Raw genomic sequence first — 24,620 nt, 5'->3', positions numbered from 1 at the left:
ATTGGAACAGCACATGCCGATTGGCCACGCAACTAAAATTTATAGTCTCAGTGGATTCCTAGGGCACCGGGAGATTAAATGACTTCCCTGTGCTCACACAGAGAATACGTGTAAATTTGATGTTATATCTTTCTGACTGCAAGGCCAACTTTCTACCCATTATACCATACTTCCTCTCCTATATAGAATGGCAACACATGCATTTAAAATGCTTAAATTTTTTCATAAATAAAGGATTTATTAAACACTATGTTTCAGGCACTATGCTAGGCACAGGGAATACAAATACAAGGAAAAATGTAAAGCAGTCCCTACTCTCAAGGAGTTTACATTCCAATGGGGGGAAGACAATTCATAAAGGGGAGATGAAAAGTTGTGAGAGATGTTAGGAGGGGCAAGAGTTACATACCTGGGATGAGATCCAGAAGAAATCTGGGGAGTCACAGGCTGAACCAGATTTGGAATAAGCGTGGCTGGCATGAGGAGAGCTGAAGTCTGTTTATTTTCAGTTTGGGAATTATAAGCTATATGGGTATGTAGTAAAGTTTTACAGTAATGTTTTAGGAGGTATTATTTAGGGGAAAATTACTGTAATGGGCCTGTTTTTCCCAGTGCAAAGTCTTTGGTGTAGTGAATAGGAGATAGGTGAATTTCTGAGTTTATGAATGATGTTATTTTGCTCTGTGAATTTATATTCTTTGGATGGAATAACCAACCTTATGAGCTTTGACCCTGGCAGGACTTGCCAATTTCACCTTCCTATGGGAAATAGATATAACCTATCTGGCTGTATGCCTTAACACAAAATATTTCCTTCTTGGCCTTTTTGGAGAATGTTTTAGTAGACCCATGTAACTATAACATATAGTTAGTTATCTGTCTATCTCCCAAGATGTAATCATATATTCTGTAAAGGATCTCCTGCTCTTTGATATTAAAAACTTGTTCTTTTTGTGCCTTACAAACAACTAAGAAAGTTCTCTCCCTCCCCCCTCCACTATTTTTCTTCATCCCCCCTCCCATACATCCCTCTCTGTAACACACAGTTTTCCTCCCACCTCAAGACATAGACGCGCAGATATTAACTCAATTTAAATCCAATGGAAATGAATGGCCTTGTCCTCTTTGGTCCACATGCGCCACCTGGTGGTGATGTAGAGCATTTCAAACACAGGAGAGATTATTGTGAGGTGAGCATGTTAATTTAGGGAAGGGAATTTGAATTCATCAAAATATTGACTCAGAGTGACAATTATAATACCTTGAAGGAGAGGGCTAAAGGAACATCTGCGAATCTCAATATATTACTTGGCCCAGGAAGTCAAAGGAGGAAATGACTCATGCTAGGAAGTAGAATTTGTTTTTCTGTCAATCACATGTTTATAACCATTGCATTTTTACATGCTACCATTAATGTACTGTGCTACTTTTTTTTTTTATAGGTGGATGACTTCATATGAGTATCTAATCTGTAAAACATATTATTATTTTCCAAGAAGAATTTTTAAAGCCAGCTATGTTTTCTCTTGCCTGTACTAAAATGAATTATGTCATACAGTTATCAAATTTTGGAGCTAGAAGAGACCTTTGGGAGATAATCTAATCCAATTCCCTTATTTTACAGTTGAGGAAACTGAAGCCCAGAGAGGCTGACTCTCCCAAGCTCATAAAGTCAGTCAGAGATAGACTTGGGACTATATATCCCAAGTCTTCTAACATCCAGTTCACGCATTCCAAATGTAAAAATTAATCTATCAGAATTGCCTCATAGAAAATGACTAATAGCCTTCACATGAGAATAACACATGCTTATGTCATATGTAAAGCAAATTATATAGCCCTTCTAAATGAGCTAATATAACCCAATAATTTAAGTCTGACAGCCCAGGGGCAGAAATACAACATGTACACATGAAACTGTGGGAAGATCGGCTAACAAATAAAACAACCCCTGTATGTATGAGAAAAAGAACATTTTTAGTCTGAGAACATGAAACACAAGTTGAATTGCTGTAAAGAGAGATCCTCTTTGTTTTTCCTTTTTCTCTGCCTCATCCTTTTCATAAGAATCAGAGCAATTTGTTTCTAGAAAGTAAGTACCAACTTTGAGATTTCAGTATAAACTATGTTCATAGCTCCCTCTGATGACCGTTGGACACTACACAAGTCTCCTTTTATTCTTGCTGGTGCATTCAACTAACAGCTTACTGGTTAAGTTTTAATTGCTTCCAATGAGGTCAGCAAAGGTATTTATCGAAAAGCACTGAATAACAGTCTCTACACACACACATACACACACGAGCACGCACACACACACACACACACACACGTGCGCGCACACACACAGAGAAAATCCTCTTGCGTGTTGATTTATGGAAACAATTATGATTCTGCTGGAGTCTCTCAGCTGAGAAATAGTTTTTAGCTACAGTAGAGAGTCTCATGTTGCAAAAGGCAGACAACAGAAATGGAATACTTATATATCCAGACGTTATCAAGAGAAACAAGTAAGTTATTGTTATTTGTCCTTTAAAATAATGTTTAAGGTTTTCTAATAGTTAATGTCTTTTTCTCTTTTTGTTCAGAGTTAGAGGGGAGAAGTAGAGTTAACAGATTTTCTAGGCATGCTGTTAAGATCTATGGCAATTACTTTGCATATAGCTTATGTAAAGATAAGATTGAAGCTCTCCAGAGCTGTCCTGACATTTAAAACCAGACAAATGTGGGCAGTTCTGTAGAAAATAATTGGTTAACCACAAAAGCGAAAGCATGAAATAAAGAAATGTAGAAGCATTTGCACTTAGCTAAGAATAAGATGAGAAGTTTATTTAAAGGAATAGCCTTAAATGTAAATGCTATTAGAAAATAGCAAATGGAAATGAATAGTATTAACAAGGAATGTATCTGTGTGTGTATGTGTATACTAACATAAGATGTATAGACAATCAGTTTAAGAGATTGACGTCCTCTTTGGAAATACTGTTTGTGTGATTCAGTCTTTATAAGTTAAACCATACCAACTAATAAACAAAATTGTCTACTCAGATTTATATAAGCAACTTTTCACTCCTTCCTCTCCTTCCTTTTTTATTGCTTTCAATACAAACAGGGGATTCAAGTAGCAAAGCAGGTCCAGACAACTGAGCTTATTACAACCTGTTTTTTGAAGGATATCTCAACTGAAAGGTACTGAAGGAGCCATCCTCCTGATAACAGTGACTAAAAGGATAAAGGTCCTCATTTGGAAAGAATCATCAATCTTAATTAAGTAGATCCACCATTCACTGCCAAGGTAGAAGGAGGTCAATGACCTAGGAGCAACGGTCCAACTTGAGATCGAATTTTCATTATGGTATTCCTGAACACCCAGGGCACTGCACTATAATGCACAAATGGATACTGACATGGATCCTGCCAACTCTGCTCTACACATCATGCTTTCACATTATCTGTCTAGTGGGCACCATAGCTTTCGCTTGCAATGACATGACTCCAGAGCAAATGGCTACAAATGTGAACTGCTCCAGCCCTGAGCGACACACTAGAAGCTATGATTACATGGAAGGAGGGGATGTAAGAGTGAGAAGACTTTTCTGTCGAACACAGTGGTATCTGAGGATTGATAAACGAGGAAAAGTAAAAGGGACACAAGACAAACAAACTAATTATAGTAAGTATGCCTCTTTTTTTTTTTAAAAAAAACTATTGTTTTATAAGCCTTGAAAATATGGGAAGAGGTAAACTTTCAGTAACTCAGATGAATCCTCAATTTTCTTTTTTTTCCTTCTCCCACATTAATCTGAACAAGCTCTTCTCAATTATTTAATACTGGGGTGTTTGGATTGGGTCAATGTAAATATCTCCTTGGTGCAGTTTAGATCTATTGATGTAATCATCCTAGCTGGTAAACTGAGCCAACTTCAAAACATAAAACTACATGTCTTATTCTCAAAGTGCTCATGAAAGTCAAACAAAATTTAAGTGGAACCATTCACACAGAAATGATTTAATATTTTCTAGTTTACTTAACAGAAGTCTAGTATAGTATGAAGTACTCATTAAATGATGACTGAAAAAACCCTGTTATTTCAGTTTTCAAACAATCTATTTTATGATTCTGAGTACTTAGGCTGTAGTCTCAACAGCAACAGTTTACAGTTATGTAATAAAGAAGAATCTGCTGTTTTTTTCCCCCATCAGTTTATATTGTTATCGGTATATATTAGGTTGCTGTCTATTGGCCAAAAACCACACAGGTTGATTCTTCTCTACATTTTGTTCATTTGAGGTCTTCTTTGCATGAGTTCTGCTTCATTCTATGCATATATGAATGCAAAACATTTCAAGAAAAAGATACCTAAAGTTGAAGAGGTGTTAATGCTCATGATTGAGAGGTCTTCCATCCCCTACCCCATTTTCCATTGAAAGAATCCAAATTACAAAATCTTTTTTCTATTTTGAAATTCGATTGCTGATTATATTAATTTACTTAATGACAGAAAAGATCTTACTTTTTCATAGGAGTGAAAGTACTACTTCCCTCAATATATAAAATGCTTTGGGAGAAAAACAGTTAGGGGATAAAATTACTAAGAAAAACTAGATTTTATTTGTTTGCAGCATTAAAAAGCAGATGCTGCAATCATATTTCATCTTGGCACTGAGTGTACTAAGTTCTACTGAAAATGATCACATCAAAATAATGATAAAATATGCTTTTTATTATGCTATTCCACCAAATAAAGTACAGTTATGTAACATTTTGTATTTACTATAGGGTCACTTTAATGGTTTCTCTATTGTCACTTAGGATTTAATCATCATCTCCTCTGATTTCACTAATTGTATTATTTTAGTCCCTGAAGAAGCCCCTAGTGGTAATAAATCTTGATTAGTTCAAAATTTATTCTGGGCATTTTTTTTTTTGTAGATTTCCACTCATGAGAAAAGCCAGAGAATCTACTGCAATTATCTAATCTAGAGGCTACTGAAATGTCATATATTTAACTAAGTGCAGGGGGGGAGAGAACAACTGGCTTTTGGGAAACCTGGGTTATACTTCCATTTCTGTCACTAACTAGCTTGTGCAATACTTTCTGGGATTCAGTTTCCACATTTGTAAAAATGAGACTTTTTTTTTTTACTAGTTTATCCTGAAGGCTCCTTTCAGATCTTAAATTCTATTAAAAATCTATCTATATGTGCATGCATGGATATATCTAACTCCACATGTGTATGCCTACACCTCGCCTCATTTGACAAACTTTTCATTTTATAAATGAGATAACTGAGTATTCACTCACACATAATATCATAGCATATATAAATTGTGCTGCTTTTTACTCAGGCCATTATATACACGTGAATTCTGACATTGTTAAAATTTGTACCCAAATTTGTTTATCTACACATGTATGTATATATTTTTTAAAAAGCACCTATTAAATACTTATTACTCATAGTGATTGAAAAATTGAATGTGAATATAATGAAAAGTGGACAAGATGGGAAATATTCTAATTTTTGCTCCCTTATTAGCTATCTGTGTGATCTTAGACAAATTAGGTAGTTTTTCTGGGTCTCAGTTTCCTCATTTGTTAACTGAAGGGGTTAGATTAGATGATATCTAGGATCTCTTCCAGAGTTTAAGATCTTTGATGACAAGTTAAACTGTCAGAACTAATGTGACACTGAGAGGGATTTAATTGACGTGGAAGGGACCTTAAGGGTCATGTAGTAGGTACCCCCACGTTCTCTACTTCATGATGATTCTGAATAACATTAAAATATTTTCATTGAGAAACAAGAATAGAGAAGAGATGGGAAAAGGAAGCATAAAGTTCAGTGTAAAATGAAGAGTGTGCACTTTTAAAGTGGCACTTTGCTAATCTAGCTGCATTATCCATCATTCAATTCAGAATGCCATTGTATTGTATTTGGAACAAACTGAAAGTTTGGATCTACTTGGATTTTCTTAAAACTCTAAGCCCGAATGTATCATACCTGAGACAAACTCTGTGATTTGGACCCGACATAGTTTAGATGAACTTTGAATAGTCAAAAAATTAATACCAGTTTGTTAGACCATTTTTCCTTTAAAATGTTATTTTTATAGTTTTAAAAAAAGAAAGACAAATCTATCTTAGCCTAAATTAGAATGTCATGAGACATTCTAATTGTGAAATGGCATAATATACCTTAGATAAATTTTGATATGAAGATTTATCTTGATCTTATAAACGATTTCTTATGTAGAGAGTAAAAACCTTTCTTCAGAAGATAAAACTTCCAGGAAAGGGTACAAATCATGTCAGAAACTTCTGGCAAAATCTTTGCTTTCAGCTGTCATCAAATTTTTTTTCTTAACAATTATCATAACCTAAGAAATACTGTCATTTTCACACCTTAGGCTTCTTTCTCTAGTAATAATAATAGCTAGAATTTGTATAGGGCTTTAAGGCTTGCAAACACTTCAGAAATATTATCTTTCAGGTTCACACCTTGGGAGGTAGGTGCTATTACTTCCATTTTGCAGATGAGGAAACTGAGGTAAACAGAGGTTAAGTGACTTTCCCAGGGTCAAATCTGAAGCTAGATTTGAACTCAGGACCCTTGATTCCAGATCCAGTGCTTTATCTACAGTCCTATGGAGGTGTCCCACAGTATATTAGAATATATTTTATAGGCTTCCCTATAATCACAAGAAGTTAAAATACATTGCTGCTACAGGAAACTGCTGTTAGGTAGAAAGAAGCATTCTACTTGAATAAGAAGAGATAGAAAATGATTGCTAGGAAATTCTGGGCTTAGATAAGGATCTTGACAACCATTAGCTACCATGTGAGAGATGGAAGAATTTATTTGCATCTTTACTGTTTTCTGAACACAAAAGGTGCAGATGGACAGCTGTGGAGTTGGAGTACCTTTCCTTTATGCAATGACTAGATACAAAATGGGGACCATATCTTCAAACTGCTTTGCTGTCAGAACACTCTAAAGAAATACAGAAAATATGGAAATAACAATTTAATGATGATTACTATCCACATCTGTTGTTCCCCTTTTATCAACAGGAGGTTGAAAGGAAACTAGGAAGTCAAGCAAGTTGAAAAACAGAGTTAATAGCAGTGTCAATCAGACAATCAATAAGCATTTATTAAGCACCTGCTATGTGCCAGGCACTGTGTCAACTGCTTGGGATAGAAAGAAAGGTAAAAACGGTTCCTGCCCTTGAGAAGCTTCCAGTCTACTGGGGGAGACAACATACAAACAATTCAATGCAAATAAGATATGTGCAGAATAAATTGGAGATAATCAACAGAGGGAATGGACCAGAATAGTGTCAAATATTAGTGTCAGTGACTTTATCTGTAACCTCTAAAATGGACTAATGTACTAATGAGTTCAGATACCTTCTTCCTTGAAGATCGTTATACATTCTGTCAACCTGCCTATCTGAGGCAGTTAAATTTCACATGAAATTTTGGTTGTCAACAAAATTACCAACTTAGTGAAACAGAATTATTACTCTCTCAGTTATTAAAAGAATCTTCTCTCTACCACCATCATATACTTGAAACTGAAGGAGCAGATGATGCCGATGGATGTGACTAGGGTTTTGATAAAGTGATTACTTTACTAGTTGAAGTGGCATAGAAGCAAATCAGGTTTATGAGGATTGGTATACTAAGGATTGGTGCTAGTAGACTCTAGTACAGGAGAATTATTATTAAAGGAAGTCAGGATCATGACTAGGATATCCCAAGATGAGATTTTGGCATTGATGTTATTTGTCATATTCACGTATGTGTGTGTGTGTGTGTGTGTGTGTGTGTGTGTGTGTGTGTGTGTGTGTGTGTGTTTTCAGAGGAAATGGGGTAGGGTCTGTACTTGTAATATCACTAGTGTGGGGGAGCCCTGCAACTTTTGCCTCTTCCGATGAAAATCCACAACTATCCTGCAATTTCCAGTGTTGGAGAGCTGCCTGGGAGCAGTTAATAGTTATGTGATTTGCCTGAGATTACACAGCCAGTATGTATCAAAGGTGAACCCAAGTCTTCCTGACACCAAAGCCAGTGTGTTTCGGATTTTATAAAGAATTGAAACTGAGCTGCCTTGGGTTGCTTGTGTCCTTTTTAGAAGGGAGAAGGAAATGGCAAACCACTCTACTGTCTCTGGCCAAGAAAACCCCAAAATTGGGTCATGAAGAATTGGACATGACTGAAACAATGATGAACAACAACAACATGGGACAGTGGAAAGAGTATTGGATTTGAGGTCGGAGGAGCTGAGTTTTATCCCTACCTTTGCTGCTTCCCACCAGAGAGACTTTGAGCTAGTCACTTAATCTGCTTGGGCTTCAACAATCTCATCTGCAAAATGAGGGGCTTTGTCTAGACTCTACATGGTTTCTGAGGTCCCTAATAGCTCTGTACTTAGGATCCCACAATCTGACTTCAGATTCTTCCCTACCTGTGGTTGTATTGGGTTTTAAGTAGAGACCAGCTTCTTAAATATTTTATTTAAATTCAGAATCCTGGACACAGAATAGACAAGTGAGGGCGAGGGTACCACGCAAGTGAAAAGAAATTAAAAAAAAATAGAATTACAACCAGAACATATTATTTATCTATTTGAACATAGGCTTTCTAAGGGCTGAGGAGAAGGTTGTCAGCCTGCCACTGCCAGGTAGGAAAGATGCTAGAGAGGCAGTCTGAGGGAAGTAGATGCAGAAAAAGGGCTGCCTCTTACTTATATCATGGGCTAGGAAGTCCTTGATAACATCCTCCCTGGCCACTCCAGGCTTAATTGTTATGCTAGCTATAGAAGAATAGAATATTAACTATGTGAAATGGAGCAATAAGAGCAAAATTTGTCTTTAAAACTCCTGCCCCAAACTAAAGAACCAGCCACTTCTTCTGAAGCAGGATAAATATTAATAGCCATAGCAAAGAACCTGTTTACAGCTGGTATTCTGTTGCTAGTGTCTCAGATCTTTTCCTGGGAGATAGGGCTGAGGGAGGAGTAGAGGGGACTACAAGCAGGGTTGGCCACCAGCAGCCAGAGGAGATCACTCTGCACCTGACAGAAATAACACTGCTATTTCAGTAGGGGAATTGAGGTGCCAAGTGAGAACCAGCAGAAGCAGTACATTGAGAAGCTCACAGCAGCTTTGAGAGACAAATGAGACGGACAGTCCAGATCACCACAGATCATTTTCTTGCTTTCAGCATCCAATTACAAGGAAGTCTACTCCTCCTCCCCAATGGTCAATGTTGCTGGCTCCTTTAAAATAGCAGAAATGTTGAATTGCCACACACCACAGCTCTGAGAGGAAGTATCCCACACTTAGTAATAATTGAGCACCATAAGTTCTGTAGTGAGAGAAGGGATGGGCCTTCTGAGGAGCAGCCAGCAATTTGGCAATAGTCTTGGACAGTTCCACTGTGATGGGATGTGGCCTAAGAATTGGACGGGAGTGGGGTGTGGAACACAATGGTGTTGTTGGATAGGACTTGGCAGAGAGAACCTGAGGAGCTCAATTAGTCAACAATTTTTTGGGTAGGATCCTGCTCAACAGTAACCTCTGTAGAGACCAGTAAATATAATTTTCAATTCCTAAACATGGAAGTTGTAAGCTTTCTTACTTTCTAACCTATTCCTAGCAAGTGATTTACTGTGGAAGGAAAGAAAAGTTATAACAGATTTTTTTAAAAAGGCAAAAGTAATAATAATAATTTTTAAAGGTAGGCCACTAGGACATACCTTTTGAATCTGAGTCACTGGAATTGATTCAGAAGGTAGATGATTCTAGCCTGGTGGTCCTCTGTAGCCACTCTTGCTATGGTAATTACTTAGTAGTCAGCCAGTCAACACAGCATTTATTAAATGCTTCCTATGTACCTGGCACTGTGCTAAGAACAAGGGATACAAAAAGAAAGTATAAACACAGTCTTTTGTCTCAAAGAGCATATTCTAAGGAAGGAGACAACATGTAAATAACTAGGTATCTATAATATATATCCATTGTAAATGTGAGGAAATATGGGAGGGGAAAGTAGCTCAAACTCTGCATTGCACTGTCCCCAAAGTAGGTCAAATAGAAAGACATTATAACTTGTGGTGGCTCTGGGAAAGTTTCTAGTTTTCCAATATCATTTTATTATTTTTCATTTTACAGATCTCCTATGTCCTATTTCCCCCATATTTTCTTTTTCTTTTTTTGTCCCCATTAGCTTATCCATCTTTGCAGATCTTTGCCTAGAGATTTAATTCCCTCTCATGATTTCTAGATTATTCATGGGGAAGGTGGTGATAATTGAAAGAACTGTGAATCTTAACCCTTAAGACTCAGATCCCTGGTACCCTGACTAGTCTATGGACACCTCTTTTCTTCTCTGAGGTTCACAAGCAGCAATCGAAGGGGAAGGGGAAGAAATTCCTGCTCAGATGACAACAGAAAGGATGGGAACCATTAGTCTAGAATAGGGGCTCTTAACTAGTAGTCCATGTATAGATTCCAGAGGATCTGTAAATTTTAATGGGGGAAAAAATTACATCTTTATTTTTACTGACATCTAGCTAAAATTGAATATTTCCTTCAATTATAGATGTAGGTAACAAACTCCAGTAGTATCAAGTTTCACCAAACTGCCCAAAACAGCCACAACACACAAAAAAATTAAGACAGTCCTGAGAATAATGAAAAGAGCATTAAATCAGAGGCACAGTTTGTGTGCAAGGTTGGAATGATGTAGAAAAATGACCATAATGTCCTTTGCTTTTTTTTGTTGTTGTTGCAAAGGCTGGTTCCTAATTCTTTTAACTCTATGCTAGCAAAGCAATTTCAATGAATTAGGTAAAGAGAACTCCTAGCACAGTACTGGGGGGGGGCAGGTTTGGATTCCTAAGATTTTTTCAGGAGAGCTCCCCAAACCCACTTTCTTATTCCCCAAAGTGGAAAAACCATGGGCAGGAAGAAGAGGCAGGACCTTTGATTATGTGAGCTATTTGTTTCCAACACACTCCAGTGGCTCTAGCTAAACCAAGGGTGCTTTCCTGCAAACTTCTCTTTCCCCTGTGGTATATCCAATTTTCCTATAAAACAGTGATACTGGACAATAAGCATCTTCTCTATTTCATAAGGACTGGGAAGCTATGTAAAATAGCCACCACGAATATCTTTTAGTATTTAACTCTGTTTTGACCCAGATCTCAGTTTCATAATTCATGAAGTGAGGCGGTTGGATTACATGACCTCTAAAGTCCCTTGAAACTCTAAATCCTATGATCCTATTGGCTTTGGAGATTTCTCTCAAGGCATGCCACCTTAGTAGTAAAGCAAGTCTCATCTTGATTTTCTTGCTGTGTGAGAGGGGGTGTCGTAGAAACATTCACTTCAATCCAAACGTTGATGGCACTCCTGCTGTATGCTATAAACTGTGCTTAGTGCTGTGGGTATAAAATTTAAAACAAGTGTCTGCCCTCAAGGCGCTCGTCTTCTGCTTATTGGGATACCACCCACACGCAGACAAGTACATTAACAAAGAGAGTAATGAGGGCAAAAGAAATCTAAACAAGGTGCTGGAGGAATAATTCGAGGAGGGGGAGATCGCTCGCTTTCTTCTGGGGGTAGGGAGGATCAAAAGAAGCTCAGCGGAGGGGATGGCATGTGAGATGACCCCGGTGATGGAAGATAAGGATTCTGAAAGGTATAATTAAAGCAGGAGCGCATTGTGGATATGGAGGGAGTGGCCCCTAATGTGTTAAAAGTGGGCTTCCTTCTTTTTTGGGGGGAACTGATCATTGCTAGTATTCTTTCAATAATGTGCAGATCCGCATCAATCATATAAGGAATGAGGAGAGAGGAAAACCAATTCAACACTGATGCCTTGGTATAGCATTACCACGTTTAGGCAGTGATACCATCTTCACAAAGGCCATGGCTGAAAAATGATGAGTAGGAGCTAGTTGTAGCCAAAGTATAGTGATGCTTTTGTATTTGGGTTAGTTCCTCTGTGGAGGAGTCAATGTAATCACTTTAAAGGGAAGAGTCTAGGGAACCTTTTAAAATCAAAAGAGTTTAATTGTGTATGAGGGAGGGGGGAGGAAGAGAGAGGGAGACAGGGAGGGAGGAAGAAGGAGAGAAGAGGGGAGAGAAGGAGGAAAGGGGGGAAGGGAGAGGAGAGAGAGAAAGACAAGAGACAGTAAGAGACAGAGACAGTGAGAGACAGAAGAAGACATAGAGAGTCAAAGACAGAAAGGGAAACAGACGGAAGACATAGAGAGTCATAGAAACAGAGATGTAGACCAAACAGCAAATAGATTTTTGAATTTATAATGATCATGCCTTTATATAGCAAGTACTGAAAGGGCTTAAATATATCGGAATCTCACAGAACATCAGTACTAGGACTTTTCTTCACGAAAAGGGAAGGGGGCAAATAGATTTTAAAATTTATAGTGACTATGGCTTTATATAATAAGGAGTGACAAGGTCTAAAGATAATGGAATATCACAAAACATCAATTCCAGGACCTATTCTTGCTAGGCATAAGGAAAAGGGCCAGAGCCAAAATTTCCCTGTTGGTCTCTGTGGTCGTGGGAGAAGATCAGGTAATTAAAACAAAACATGAACTCCAGGAATATTAGATGTAGCTTAAGACTGTAAGGACAAAGCTTAGAGGGATTAGGGAAGTTGACATATGGTTGTTTCTTGGACAGAAGGTACATTTCTATTAGTTAAATCCACAGGGAGCATTGAGCTTTTAGTAACTTTTGCTTACTATTCAGGATTATTCTGAAAACTTATTTATCTTTTAAGGCGAATGGAAGTTGAAAGAAATAATATTTCACAGACTTTAAAAGCATATTTACCATGTTTTAATCAAAGATATCACATTTCCATTTTATCTGTTCATAGGATTAGTAACTAATGTTGAGGAAATGAATTGGGACCAATTTGTACACAACGTTACCCAATAACTTTCCCCAAAATTCTAGCTATTGTATAAGCCTAGAATATGAAAAATTTCCATTCAGTTAGGGGTTTGGTTTAACTGTTGCCTAAGAACTGGCCTGAGTCAATGTTGTAGAAGTGATTCTTGAATAAATACTTGTGCTAAAGTGCATAAATTGGTTATAGGGAATCCTGACTTTCACTAGGAGGTAACATGAATCCTTATATAGGAGGAGTGGCATTTTGCCCAAGTTATCCCTAGAAATCCAGGGACCCAGGGAGGCTAAAGGGTAGTTTCATAAATTCTCAATAGAACATAACTGTGATGATACCATATGGCTATTATTTGGTGAATATATTTCTATCTTCATTTTACTTTTGCCATGTAGACAAGCAATAATAAACAAAGAAAAATTTTAGGCCAAAAATACAATATGACTGGGGCAAAAAACCCTTTCTGTTTTCTAAGAATTAGTATCTATAGTTGTGGTTGTTTCATTCACATCAATAAAGAAATCATACTTTATTCAATGACCAAAAACCCTATGGAAAATTGATAAACAATAATAATAGCAACCCAAAATTTCCTTCCCAAGTGATAAATGCAATACTGTTGCACTACTCTTCTTTAATTATGAAAGAGAGAGAGAGAGAGAGAGAGAGAGAGAGAGAGAGAGAGAGAGAGAGAGAGAGAGAGAGAGAGAGAGATAGGATGGGGAGGTGAGAATTGCCTGAAATTTTTATTAGAGGTATATAGTCAAGATTTCATACTGAATGAGCTATACTATGACTCTACAAATCACCATTATCTTTTTTTCATTATTTATCTCTTACTAAATTAGGGCTTTTAAATCTTTTTTGGTATTAAGGATCCCTTTGGCAGTATGGTGAAACCTATGGACCTCTCCTCAGACAGATGTTTTTAAATGAATAAAATAAAATACATGGGATTACAAAGGAAATCAATTACACTGAAATAGAGCTATCATTATGCCTTGAATTAGAAATAATAAGTTTTGAAAAGATCTAAAAAGCGGCAGCTAAAGGTTAATAGTTTCCAATCTGTAAAGAGGAATATGATTGCAAAATCTCTTCAGGGACAAATAGTACAAACATTTAACAGTATGCCCCAACCCAGAACACTGGAGAGGAAAGGAATCTTTGAAACTGAAAGGTATAGGATAGGGGAAAAAAATAGGAATTTTGCTTTCTAGTGATAATAAACCTTTGGACATTTTTGACTCAAAAGGCTACAGAGACTAAAAAAACAAACAGCTTCAAGGATTTATATAAATTCGTATAATCATCACCATCACCATCATCACTATAGCTCATATTTATATTATGCCTCAAGGAATGAAAAGATCTTTGCTTATTTCATTTGATTCCCCACAGCAACCCTGAGAGGTAGGCACTATTATTATCATCCCCATCTTACAGATGAAGAAACTGAGGCTGAGAGAAGTTAAGTTGCCCAGGGTAACACAGCTAGGAAGTGCCAGAGGCCAAATTTGAATTCAGGTCTTCTGACTCCCAATACCAACAACAGTGCGATCTAGCCACTGGGTAACTAACAGGGATCTTGAGACATCAATCTGATTGGAGCCTTTGCTTCTAGAAAAGTGAATTTTTAACTGATTTAGGGCAGACAGTTGTCTATAGACACAGATGTTCCATGTCTTTAATAATTTTCATTACTTCTCGTAATCTTCTCAATTTTCTTCACTACACTGGACACAATAAGAGCTTGACTACTATGAATGAAGGACTGTTTCTAAACTTCTAGTCCTCATCGTCCTTGATACACAGTCATGTTGGCTTTTTTTCCCCATTAGGGTGCTGTCTTAATGACTTACATTCAGTCTGTGATCAACTATAAACAACAGGTGTTTCTGTTCTGTTCTTGTACCAAGTCAGTATTATGGTATACTCTGTTGGGATCATTGTTTGCTTCTATGTGTATCCCCTTCACCCATTCATTCAATAAGACTTTAGTGTAGGTACTATTTCAAACAGTTCTTGCCCTCAAAGATTTTACAGTCTTTTGGGGGAAAACAACATAAATATAGATAAATAAATACAAAATTTATATCATATAAAGCAATTCACAGGGGAAAGGGCACTAGCGCCTAACTGGGATAGATTAGGATAGGTCCTGTGAAAGGGGTAACATTTGATCTGAGTCTTACGTGACACTGGAGAATCTATCTGGAAGGGAGGGGACAGTGCATTTCTAGCTTGTACAAAGGCATGGAGATGAGAGGTGTAATATCTTTTACAGGAAATGTTATGTAGGCCAATTTTGCTGGAACATGGGGAGAGTGAAAGAGAATATTGCATAATAATCTAAGAGAGGTAGTCTGGAGCAAGATTGGGAAGAACTTTAAATGTCAAAAAAAGGGGTTTTGAATTTTGGCCTAAAGGCTAAAATAGAATAGGCCTGGAGAAGCCATTAGAACTTCTGGATAAGGGAAGTCACACACAGATACCTGTGTTTTAGTATTGCTTTGGGAGATAAATCATTATTCAATGACCAAAAACCCTATAGAAAATAGATCCTATTTTAATACGATCTATTCTAGAGAATAGATTGGAGAAATAAGAAACTGGAGACAAAGAGGCCTATTATAAGGATATTGCAATAGTTCAGGCTGAATGTGATGAGAGTCTCTTCCATGAGGGTGGCAGCCATGTGAATGAAAAGAAGGGTATGAATGTGTTTTTTTTTTTTTAGCTGGGCAATGGGGTTAAGTGACTTGCCCAGGGTCACACAGCTAGTGAGTGTTATATGTCTGAGACTGGATTTGAACTCAGGTCCTTCTGAATTCAGGGCCAGTGCTCTATCCACTGCACCACCTAGTTGCCCCTAAAGGGTATGAATGTGAAAGATGCCATGGATACAGACAGTACTTGGCAGCTGCTTGGGTATCTATCATAGAGGATATTAGAGAGGATAGGGGAAGGAGAGGCAAGTAACAGATGATGCTGAAATTGTGAACCTGGGTCATTGGAAGGATGGTGATGGTCTCAATAGAAATAGGGAACTCAGAAGGGAGGGTTTGGGGGAAAAGATAATGAGTTCTGGTTTGGACATGTGTTTGAGATGCCTATAGGATAAGAGATATAGATAAGGATATATATGTATATGTATGCTTATGTGTATGCATATATATGTGTGTATATATGTGTATATATACATACATAAAATTTTTATTTAGCAATTTGCATAAGATGATACTTGAACTATGGAGCTGGTGAGATCTCCAAGATAGAAAGAACAGAGTAAAGAGAAAAGAAGATTGTCTAGGATGACTTCATCCTTTTTTCTTTTTTTGGTAGGGTCATTCATTCAGTCATCATCTTACACATTTTTTTTTTCTGTCATGTTAAGTACCAACCACCTCCAATTAAATGAGTACTCGGCTAGGTGGTACAGTGAATAGAATGCTGGGCCTGGAGTCAGGAAGACTCATCTTCCTGAGTTAAAATCCAACTTCAGACACTTACTGTGTGACCCTGGGCAAGTCACTTGATCCTGTTTGCCTCAGTTTCCTCATCTGTAAAATGAGTGGAGAGAAGGAAATGGCAAACTACTCTAGTAACTTTGTCCAGAAAACTCCAAAATAAGGTCATGAAGAATTGGACATGACTGAAACAACTCAACGGCAACAAATAAAACGAGCATATGCTCAATTCTTTGTTACACATCCTCAATAAAGGTTTTCAAAAGAAATAAGACACAAGACTGATCCCTGAAGCAAATTGCTTATACACCTTCTTCCCCCATTCCAAGTTCAGGTTGAATCATTACTAATTGATCCTTTGGGTGTAAACTTCAAGTAAACGGCAAGGGCAAGAATGGACTTTCCTAGTTTGTTAAAGAAATTTCATATAGAATGATATTAGAAGTTTGGCTGAAATCAAGGCAGGATTATTTTATTTTGTCTTTGTATCCCCAGTGCCTAGGCACAGTGCCTGGCACCCAGAAAGCAATCAATAAATGCATTGTGGTTGATTGATTCTCTGTAATAAATGAAAGATTAATCCCACTAGGAAAAGCCATGCTGGTTCCATACTCTTCAAGGTAATCACAAATTGATTATGTGTTCAAGTTTGGGAATCAACAACGGTCACTAGGGGAAATCTCTGCTGTAGATAGCATTTGGTTTTTGGTGTTCTACCCCACCCTATCTGCCTAGGTGCCTGTCCTGTTCTTGCTCAGCTTGATATCAAGAAATTCCTGATCATTAATGTATTCTTTGATGATGGATTATGGCATGATTCCTCCTTGGGAGACTTAAAAGGAGATGATGGAAGACAGAAAAACTTTCATGAGCCAGAGGATTTAGGCTACCACAGGACAGGTAGTGAGGTTGTATTTTGGGTTTAGAGGCTACTACTGAAGAGATCAGGCCTGGGCTCAGTGGCTAGAATTGTGGGGAGGATTCGTCTGTTGGCACATAAATGAGACCCTACCCTTGTGCTGTCTTTACTCCTTTAGGTTGCTGTTGAAGAAGCTGAAGGCAGTGGTACCTTCTGTTCTTGTGTTCAGTGTAATTACACAATATTTATGCACAGAATTAGCTGGTAACTTAGATGATTACATCCAGAACTCCAACATCTCATATACAGTTTGGTTATTTCAGGAAATGTTTGGGTGGTCAGCTCACTCACTACCCAGAATTCTGTGGCAACTCAATGGGGACTCAATGAGTTCAATGTGTGGTTAGTCAACCAAATGTCTATAATTATGTATTAAAATATGCTCTCAATTCTCAATTTTGCCTTAAATATTCCATGCATTACTAATAATTGTGTACAATTGCTAAAAATGCCAAAGGGAAGGTGGGAATAGAGAGGGAAGAACACTGGTTTCCAGTCATATTTCTTCTTTTTTTCAAAAGGCAGGTTATACTGATATAATTAAGTGAGCTACAGCTAAGAAGGAAGAAAGGAAACAAAGATGTATTAAGTGCCTGTTACGTGCCAAACACTATGCTAAGCACTTTAAAAATATTATTTCATTTGATCCTCAAACTACTCTGGGAAAAAGGCTCTATTATTACCCCCATTTTAGAGTTGAGGAAACTGAGACAAACATAGGTTAAATAACTTGACCAGGGTCATACAACCAGTAAGGGACTGAGACTGGATTTGAATTTAGATCTCACTGATTCCAGGATACAGACCACTCTATCTACTTCACTTCCTAGCTGAGTAGATAGTAGTTTAGTACACCAGTGGTATTTAAAGCCATAAAGTTCTTTGAAGCATGTTGTAGGATAAATTACATCTGAAGAACTACATAAAAAATTAATTGGCTTGGGTATTTGCCTTCTCAACTTTTGTGATTCTCACTTATGTTTTCCCATAACTCTTCTATAAGTGGTCCTCATCTTATTATTAAAAAACCAAAAATTTTACGCCAGTCTCTTTTTACAAAATTTCCATGCATTTGTCCTCAAATTGGCTCAGACACTTTAAATTAATTTTGCTTTACAAGTTGCAGTTTGGTCATATTTTTATACCTTCCTGACAAATGCATTAAAAATAATTTGTATTCACACTCATTATTAAATTTCCATATAATTATCACCAAAATGATTTAAAAATTCAATAGATAAGTCTGTCTCGTCTGTCTTAGGAAGTAAGCCAGACAATTCTCTTCTCAACAGGCCCCCAAATCCAAATAGAACACAAAAATAAATAAAACAAAAAAGAGACCATTTTTTCTAACAAAAACTATTAGAACAAATTGATAAAGAAATAGTTGATGGGTAAATTGGTTCTGTCTTTTGTCCATCATTAACTTATTTCCTAATCTTCTTTAGAAGAGGCTCTCTTAAAATAAAGGATTCTAACAATAAGAAAGGGTCAAAAGAAAGAAAAAGAATATAATAATCAGAGCTAAGGTAGAATATTTGGAATTCTTGCTCTCTTACAACACTGGGTGATCCTGGACAAATTGGATCCTGGACACACTGCCTGACTGTTTTGTTCCTTATTTTTTCTGAAAACTGAACATAAAAATATCAGTCATCTATTGACTTCTCTAGAAAGATTCAGGCCAGTACCTCCCAAAATCATGCTCTTGGAAGATTCAGGTAGTTGCATTCTTTTAGGTCACTAGAGTATTTTTAAAAATTTACTACACTCAGTGTTAATTCATCCTAAATCAGAGCAAACTAAATTATCTATACTAATGTGGACAAGAATAATCTACTTATTGCAATAGTGGATAGAACAAATCACCAGAAGTAAGAAGACCTGAATTCTTTTTATGGCTTTGCTTTCTGTGACCTTATTCCAAGTTATATTTACTCTGGGCTCCAATTTTCTCATCAGTAAAATGAAAAGGTTGAACTAGGAGATCTTTAATAGCTTTATGTTTTATAATCCTAATCTGAATAGCAACAATATTCAATACTAACAATTCTCATTTATGCAGCATTCTAACATTTACATCGCTTTGTTACTCCACTCCACCAGACAAGGGTTTTTATGCAGTGTGTTAGTAAGTGCTTAGCTGCCTTAGAGTTTTCTCTTGGGTTGATGATGCTCAAACTGACTTTGAGGAAGGAGCAATGTTCTTGGGGGGCAGATCAGGGCAAGATCAAGGATACAGGAGGAGGAGATGGTCTTGGCAAGAAGAAACAGGAGCAGAATGAAGAAAGTGAGAGTGAATGTGGAGAAATTTCTCATTAGAGAAGAGGGAAATGAGATGTAGTAGAAAGACCATTAGATTTGGAGTCAAGAGGCCTGGATTCAAATCCCAGCTTTACCACTACCTATGAGACCTCAGGCAAAGCATTTACCTTGGCGTGGGTCTCTGTCTCCTTGTTTCAAGGGGCTGGACTAGAAGTCCCTTTCTGTTCTAAGTTGCAGAGGGAACTGATGTGAAATGAACTTGATTTCAGTAAAGTAAAAGGTTAACCTATAATAGAGAATAGAGAAAAGGGGACTGGGATAATAAAGATTCAAACATTCCTAGCTTCTTCCTCTTGCTCTTGTGGTTGTTTTATTTCCACTTGGGTCACCCTTATACACTCCATGAATGTTTTCATCTCAACCTTTTTTTTTTAAACCACATTCACTATGTGTTCTAGGTACTAAAGGACTGCAGATAAATGGAAAATTAGTACAATTCTGAATCCTCGAAAGCAAAGATAACTGTTTCCTTCATATCTTCAGGGCCTACAGAGTGTATCTTTATATATAGAAGATGTTTAATAATTTTTTTCTTTAGGATCTTTCACCAAGGATTCCTTATTGTATTTCTTCACTCCAGTTGTTAATTCTCTTGCCATCCCAACAACTAGCAGCAACAACTTATTATGAGGCATTTCATGCTGCACACTGGTCCTTAGTCTGAGACATTCTAATTTATTGCTGACTGGTTTAGTGTTAATTGTAACTTTCACCTTCTTGACACAATCCCTTTCTCTGTCCTCCTCTTCCCCCCCACCCTGTTGTCACCATACATAGTTTATGAAATGGAGAGTTAAAAGAATGATTCATATAAGGTTCCAAACAGAGCATGCACTTCAATTAGTTACAAATTTCAAGCTGAAAATGTTTGGAACCTGTTTCTTTGCCATAAAAGATGACTTTGAAGCTTTTAATATATATTCTTTCACAAACACATTTATAGTGAGAGGAAAATGGCATAGGTAAGTAATTTTTTTTCTTTGCTTTTTGCTAGGCAATTGGGATTAAGTAACTTGCCCAGGGTCACACAGCTAGTACATGTTGTGTGTCTGAGACCGGATTTGAACTCAGGTCCTCTTGACTTCAAGGCTGGAGCTCTATCTACTGCACCACCTAGCGGCCCCAGTATAAGTAATATTTTAACCAAGAGGGCAAAGGAATCAATGAATGAATTTTCCCTGACTTATTTCTATCCCAATAAAAGTTTTTTTAAGTGAATGAATAGGTTAATTTATAATAACACATTTCCTTTTCTGGAATATTTGGTAGAAATAGTTAAGCTAAGAAGGATATGTATTCCCCAATTCCAGTTTCCTTGGGTCAGTTTGAGCATTAAAAAAAAAGAAATCATATGTACACACATTATATATGTACACATTATATATACCCACATTATATATATACACACATACATGAACACACGTGTGTGTACTATTATCAGCATGGTCAGGATTTGCACACAAGTCCTTTGACTCCAAATCCAGCTCTCTTTCTCTTGTTCCATGATTTGATTACAATCTTGTACATTCTCCATGCATCTAGAGGTAGCTAGGTGGTTCAGTGGATACACACTCATACATACATACATATACACACACACATGAATATTATTTCTTTCAATCTTTCTTTCAAAATATTATTTCTACAGAAAGATAATATATATCATATGTAACACAATAAAGCATGTGTATCTGTGAACACAGATACATATGTATATGTGTGTATACATACACCTATACATAATACATACATATACATATATACTTGTATATATGTGTGTATGTATGTATGTATGTATGTATATATATCCATTTATCTATCTAAAATGCTGTTGCAGTGACAGTTCCTAGTGTGGGAATGTGACTTGAAAGGCCAACCTATGAATAACAGTTTTTTGAAAGGTCAATACCATCCTTTGACTTACAGCTAATGGTGCTATTTTGTCAATCAGGAAGATTTGAGTTCAAATCTAGCCTCAGACACTTATTGGGTGTGTGACTCTGGGTAAATCACTTAATCCTGTTTGTCTCAGTTTCCTCATCTGTAAAATGAGTTGGAGAAGGAAATGACAGAACCCCCCTAGTATCCTTGCCAAAGAAAGGGGTCAGGAAGGGTCAAACATAATCGAAACAACTGAACATCAACAACAGAAAAGGAAACTGAAACCAAGAGATTTCCTCGAGGCTTCAGTCTGCAGCACAGCCAGGATTTGCACATGAGTGCTTTGACTGCAAATCCAGCTCTCTTTCTATTTTCCCATGATTTGGTTCTAATCTTACGCATTCTCCTTACATCTAGAGGTAGCTAGGTGATTCAGTGGATAGAGGGTTAGACTCAGAGTCAGGAAGCCCTAGATTCAAATATGGCCTCAGACACTTACTAATTGTGTGACCCTGGTCAGGTTATTCCCCTCTGTCAGCCCTAATTCCCTCATCTGTAAAACAGGAATAAAGATAGCACCTGTCCTTTAACATTGTTGTGAAGATTAAATAAGATAATATTTTAAAAGTGTTTTGTAAACCTTAAAGTGGTATGTCATTTCTAACTATTACCATTGTTGTTATTATTATAAATATTAATGTGGCAAAGACGTGAAGCAGGAAATATCAAGTCAACGAGGGCAGCCCAATGAAGTTCCAGGACTTTATATTTTGCAATCCTGTCTTTTGCGGCCCCCTAACTGGAATGCACTCCATTCATTAAAATCAGATCCCCTTTGAGACATAGTCAAGGGGAGCTACAGTCACCTACCTAATATTTCTCACTGACATGTGTTTCCTGTTCCCCCTTCTTCTTTGATGAGCTAGGTTGGCCAACCAAAAGCTGGAGGTCCCCATTACCACTCTCCCTAGAGATCTGAACCTTCTTCAGGCTCTAAGCTGCCAGAGGCAAACTCAGCATAGATGGGAAAAACTTAAGAGGCTGTGAGCAATACAGGACTCCCTCCTGGAACAGATGCAGAAAGGCACAACTTTTATTCCTATTTCTTAGGGGGTGGAGGATTACTTTAATGCCCTACTGATCTCTACCTCTTTCCATACTTGACTTTTTCATCATTCAAGCCATTGTATTTAGCTCCTTACTTCTCCTCACATTTTTTTTTTGCCATTGTTTGGTCTTTATGAATTCTATTACCCCTCTCTGAGAAGTTTCAGGTGTATAGAGTAGGGGAGTAAACCTACAGTATTTTCTTGTCTGATGTTAAGTATGGTGGATGTGATACTGATGAATTGGTTCAAGAAAGCAGAAGTGATGGTTACGGCAAATCTAAATTTCCTAGCCTTATAAATGATTCCAATGCCTATTACTGTTCCTGGCACTTAGCAAGAAGGAAGAAAATGAGTATTTACTGAGCACCTAGTATATGCAAGGCATTGTGCTAAGCACTTTACAAATTATCTCATATGAGTATCTCAACAAACCTGGGAAGTAGGTCCTATTATGACCACCCTTTTCCCGATTGAGGAAACTGAGGCAGAAGGCGGTTTAATAACTTGCCAAGGGTCATACAGTTATTGTCTGAGGCTACATTTGAACTCAGGTCTCTCTCACTCCAGTCTCAGCCCCTATTCACTCATCCACATAGGTGTTTCTTAATAAACTTCTGTTGATCTGAATTCCTTATCAGTCTCAGTTAATTCTATTTGTTCTGAGACTTGACATCATATTAGTTGCCAGCCAATGACTCTCTCCCTGCTATGCTTCCAATCATCCAGCCTCCCACAAGAGGATAATGACCTTATTTATTTTATGCCTTGTAAGTCATACTATATGCATACTATACTGTATGTCATACTATACTGTAATACTGAACCATATGCTGATGGTTATCACTAATGAAGCCTGCTCTAAGTAGATGGCACAGGACTTTGATTTTCAGGCTTACTTCTCTGAAAATAACAGACTGTATAATTGTCCAAAAATATTACTATCTCTTTGCATTTTCAAGGCCAGAACAGGGGAAAAGGAGACGGGAAAGAGGAAAAGAGGGAGACGGAGGATTGGCAACTTAGGAGAGAAAATAATAAGTTGTGGTACATACTCAAGAAATTCCACAATCAAGTCCTGATTAAATTTAGGTGAATTAAAATTTCAGCCCACATTTATTAAATACCTACTATGTGCTAGGGATAAAAAGAAGAAAAGAAATGACAGAGTCCCTGGCTGGATCACATTCTGTGAGAAGGCACAGACAATGTATGTGTGTGTATGTATGTGTGTGTGTGTGTGTGTGTGTGTGTGTGTGTGTGTGTGTGTGATAGATAGATAAATAAATAGAATATATATGGAGAGTAAATGAGTTCAAATCTTGCCTCAGACATTTACTAGTTATATGACCATGGTTAAACCACTTAACCTCTCTGTATCTCAGGTTCTTCATTTGTAAAATAAGTTGGTTGGATTCTATCTATAAGGGAACTTTCAGATCTAAATCGATGACCTTTGAACCTATGTTAGAGGCAAAGAAGAAATTAACACAAAGTATTCTAGGAAAGGAGCAGGTAGGTCGCCCAGTAGATAGAATGCTCGATTCGAAGTCAGGAAGACTCATCTTCCTGAGTTCAAATGTGGCCTCAGACACTTACTAGCTTGTGATCCTGGGTGAGTCACCTAATCCTGTCCATGGCAACTATCTCTTTGTTCTCTCTCTGTCTCTGTCTCCTTTTTTGCCCAAGGTCACACAGCTGGTGTGATGCAGGATTTGAACTCAGGTCTTCCTGACTCCAGGGCTGGAACACTCTCCACTGCTCCACCTAGTTGCCTGTCCCCCCCCCCCCACCCCTCTGCAATTTCTCTAACATTTACCGTATGTACTGCTGGTTTCATATGTATCAAATGCTGCCTTGTATTAATCTGCCTGTGCAACCATATTTTAAATTCCTTTGTCTGGGATGTCCTTTTGTATTTTTTATATCTCTCAAAGCAGCTTCATGCAGAGCAGATACTCAGTGA

At 37.4% G+C, this 24,620-nt stretch overlaps 2 protein-coding genes across 2 annotated transcripts in view; one reads left to right on the top strand and one right to left on the bottom strand.

Annotated features, from left to right (window-relative positions):
* The window catches only part of FAM227B (family with sequence similarity 227 member B), a 250,165-nt gene that overhangs the window by 86,206 nt on the left and 139,339 nt on the right, over positions 1 to 24,620 (bottom strand). The window lies entirely within an intron of this gene.
* The window catches only part of FGF7 (fibroblast growth factor 7), an 86,116-nt gene continuing 63,668 nt past the window's right edge, over positions 2,173 to 24,620 (top strand). Inside the window, exons 1-2 of the mRNA XM_020978365.2 lie at positions 2,173 to 2,507; positions 3,110 to 3,670. Coding sequence (XP_020834024.1) covers positions 3,385 to 3,670 — 286 coding nt within the window. The 5' untranslated portion in view covers positions 2,173 to 2,507; positions 3,110 to 3,384. The remainder of the gene's footprint in view (positions 2,508 to 3,109; positions 3,671 to 24,620) is intronic.

This window comes from Phascolarctos cinereus, unplaced genomic scaffold, assembly GCF_003287225.1.
Source record: "Phascolarctos cinereus isolate Bilbo 61053 unplaced genomic scaffold, phaCin_HiC Scaffold_3;HRSCAF=262, whole genome shotgun sequence".
Classification (NCBI taxonomy): domain Eukaryota; kingdom Metazoa; phylum Chordata; class Mammalia; order Diprotodontia; family Phascolarctidae; genus Phascolarctos; species Phascolarctos cinereus.
Note: the sequence above shows the minus strand (reverse complement) of the source record. Positions and strands in the feature narration are given on the sequence as shown.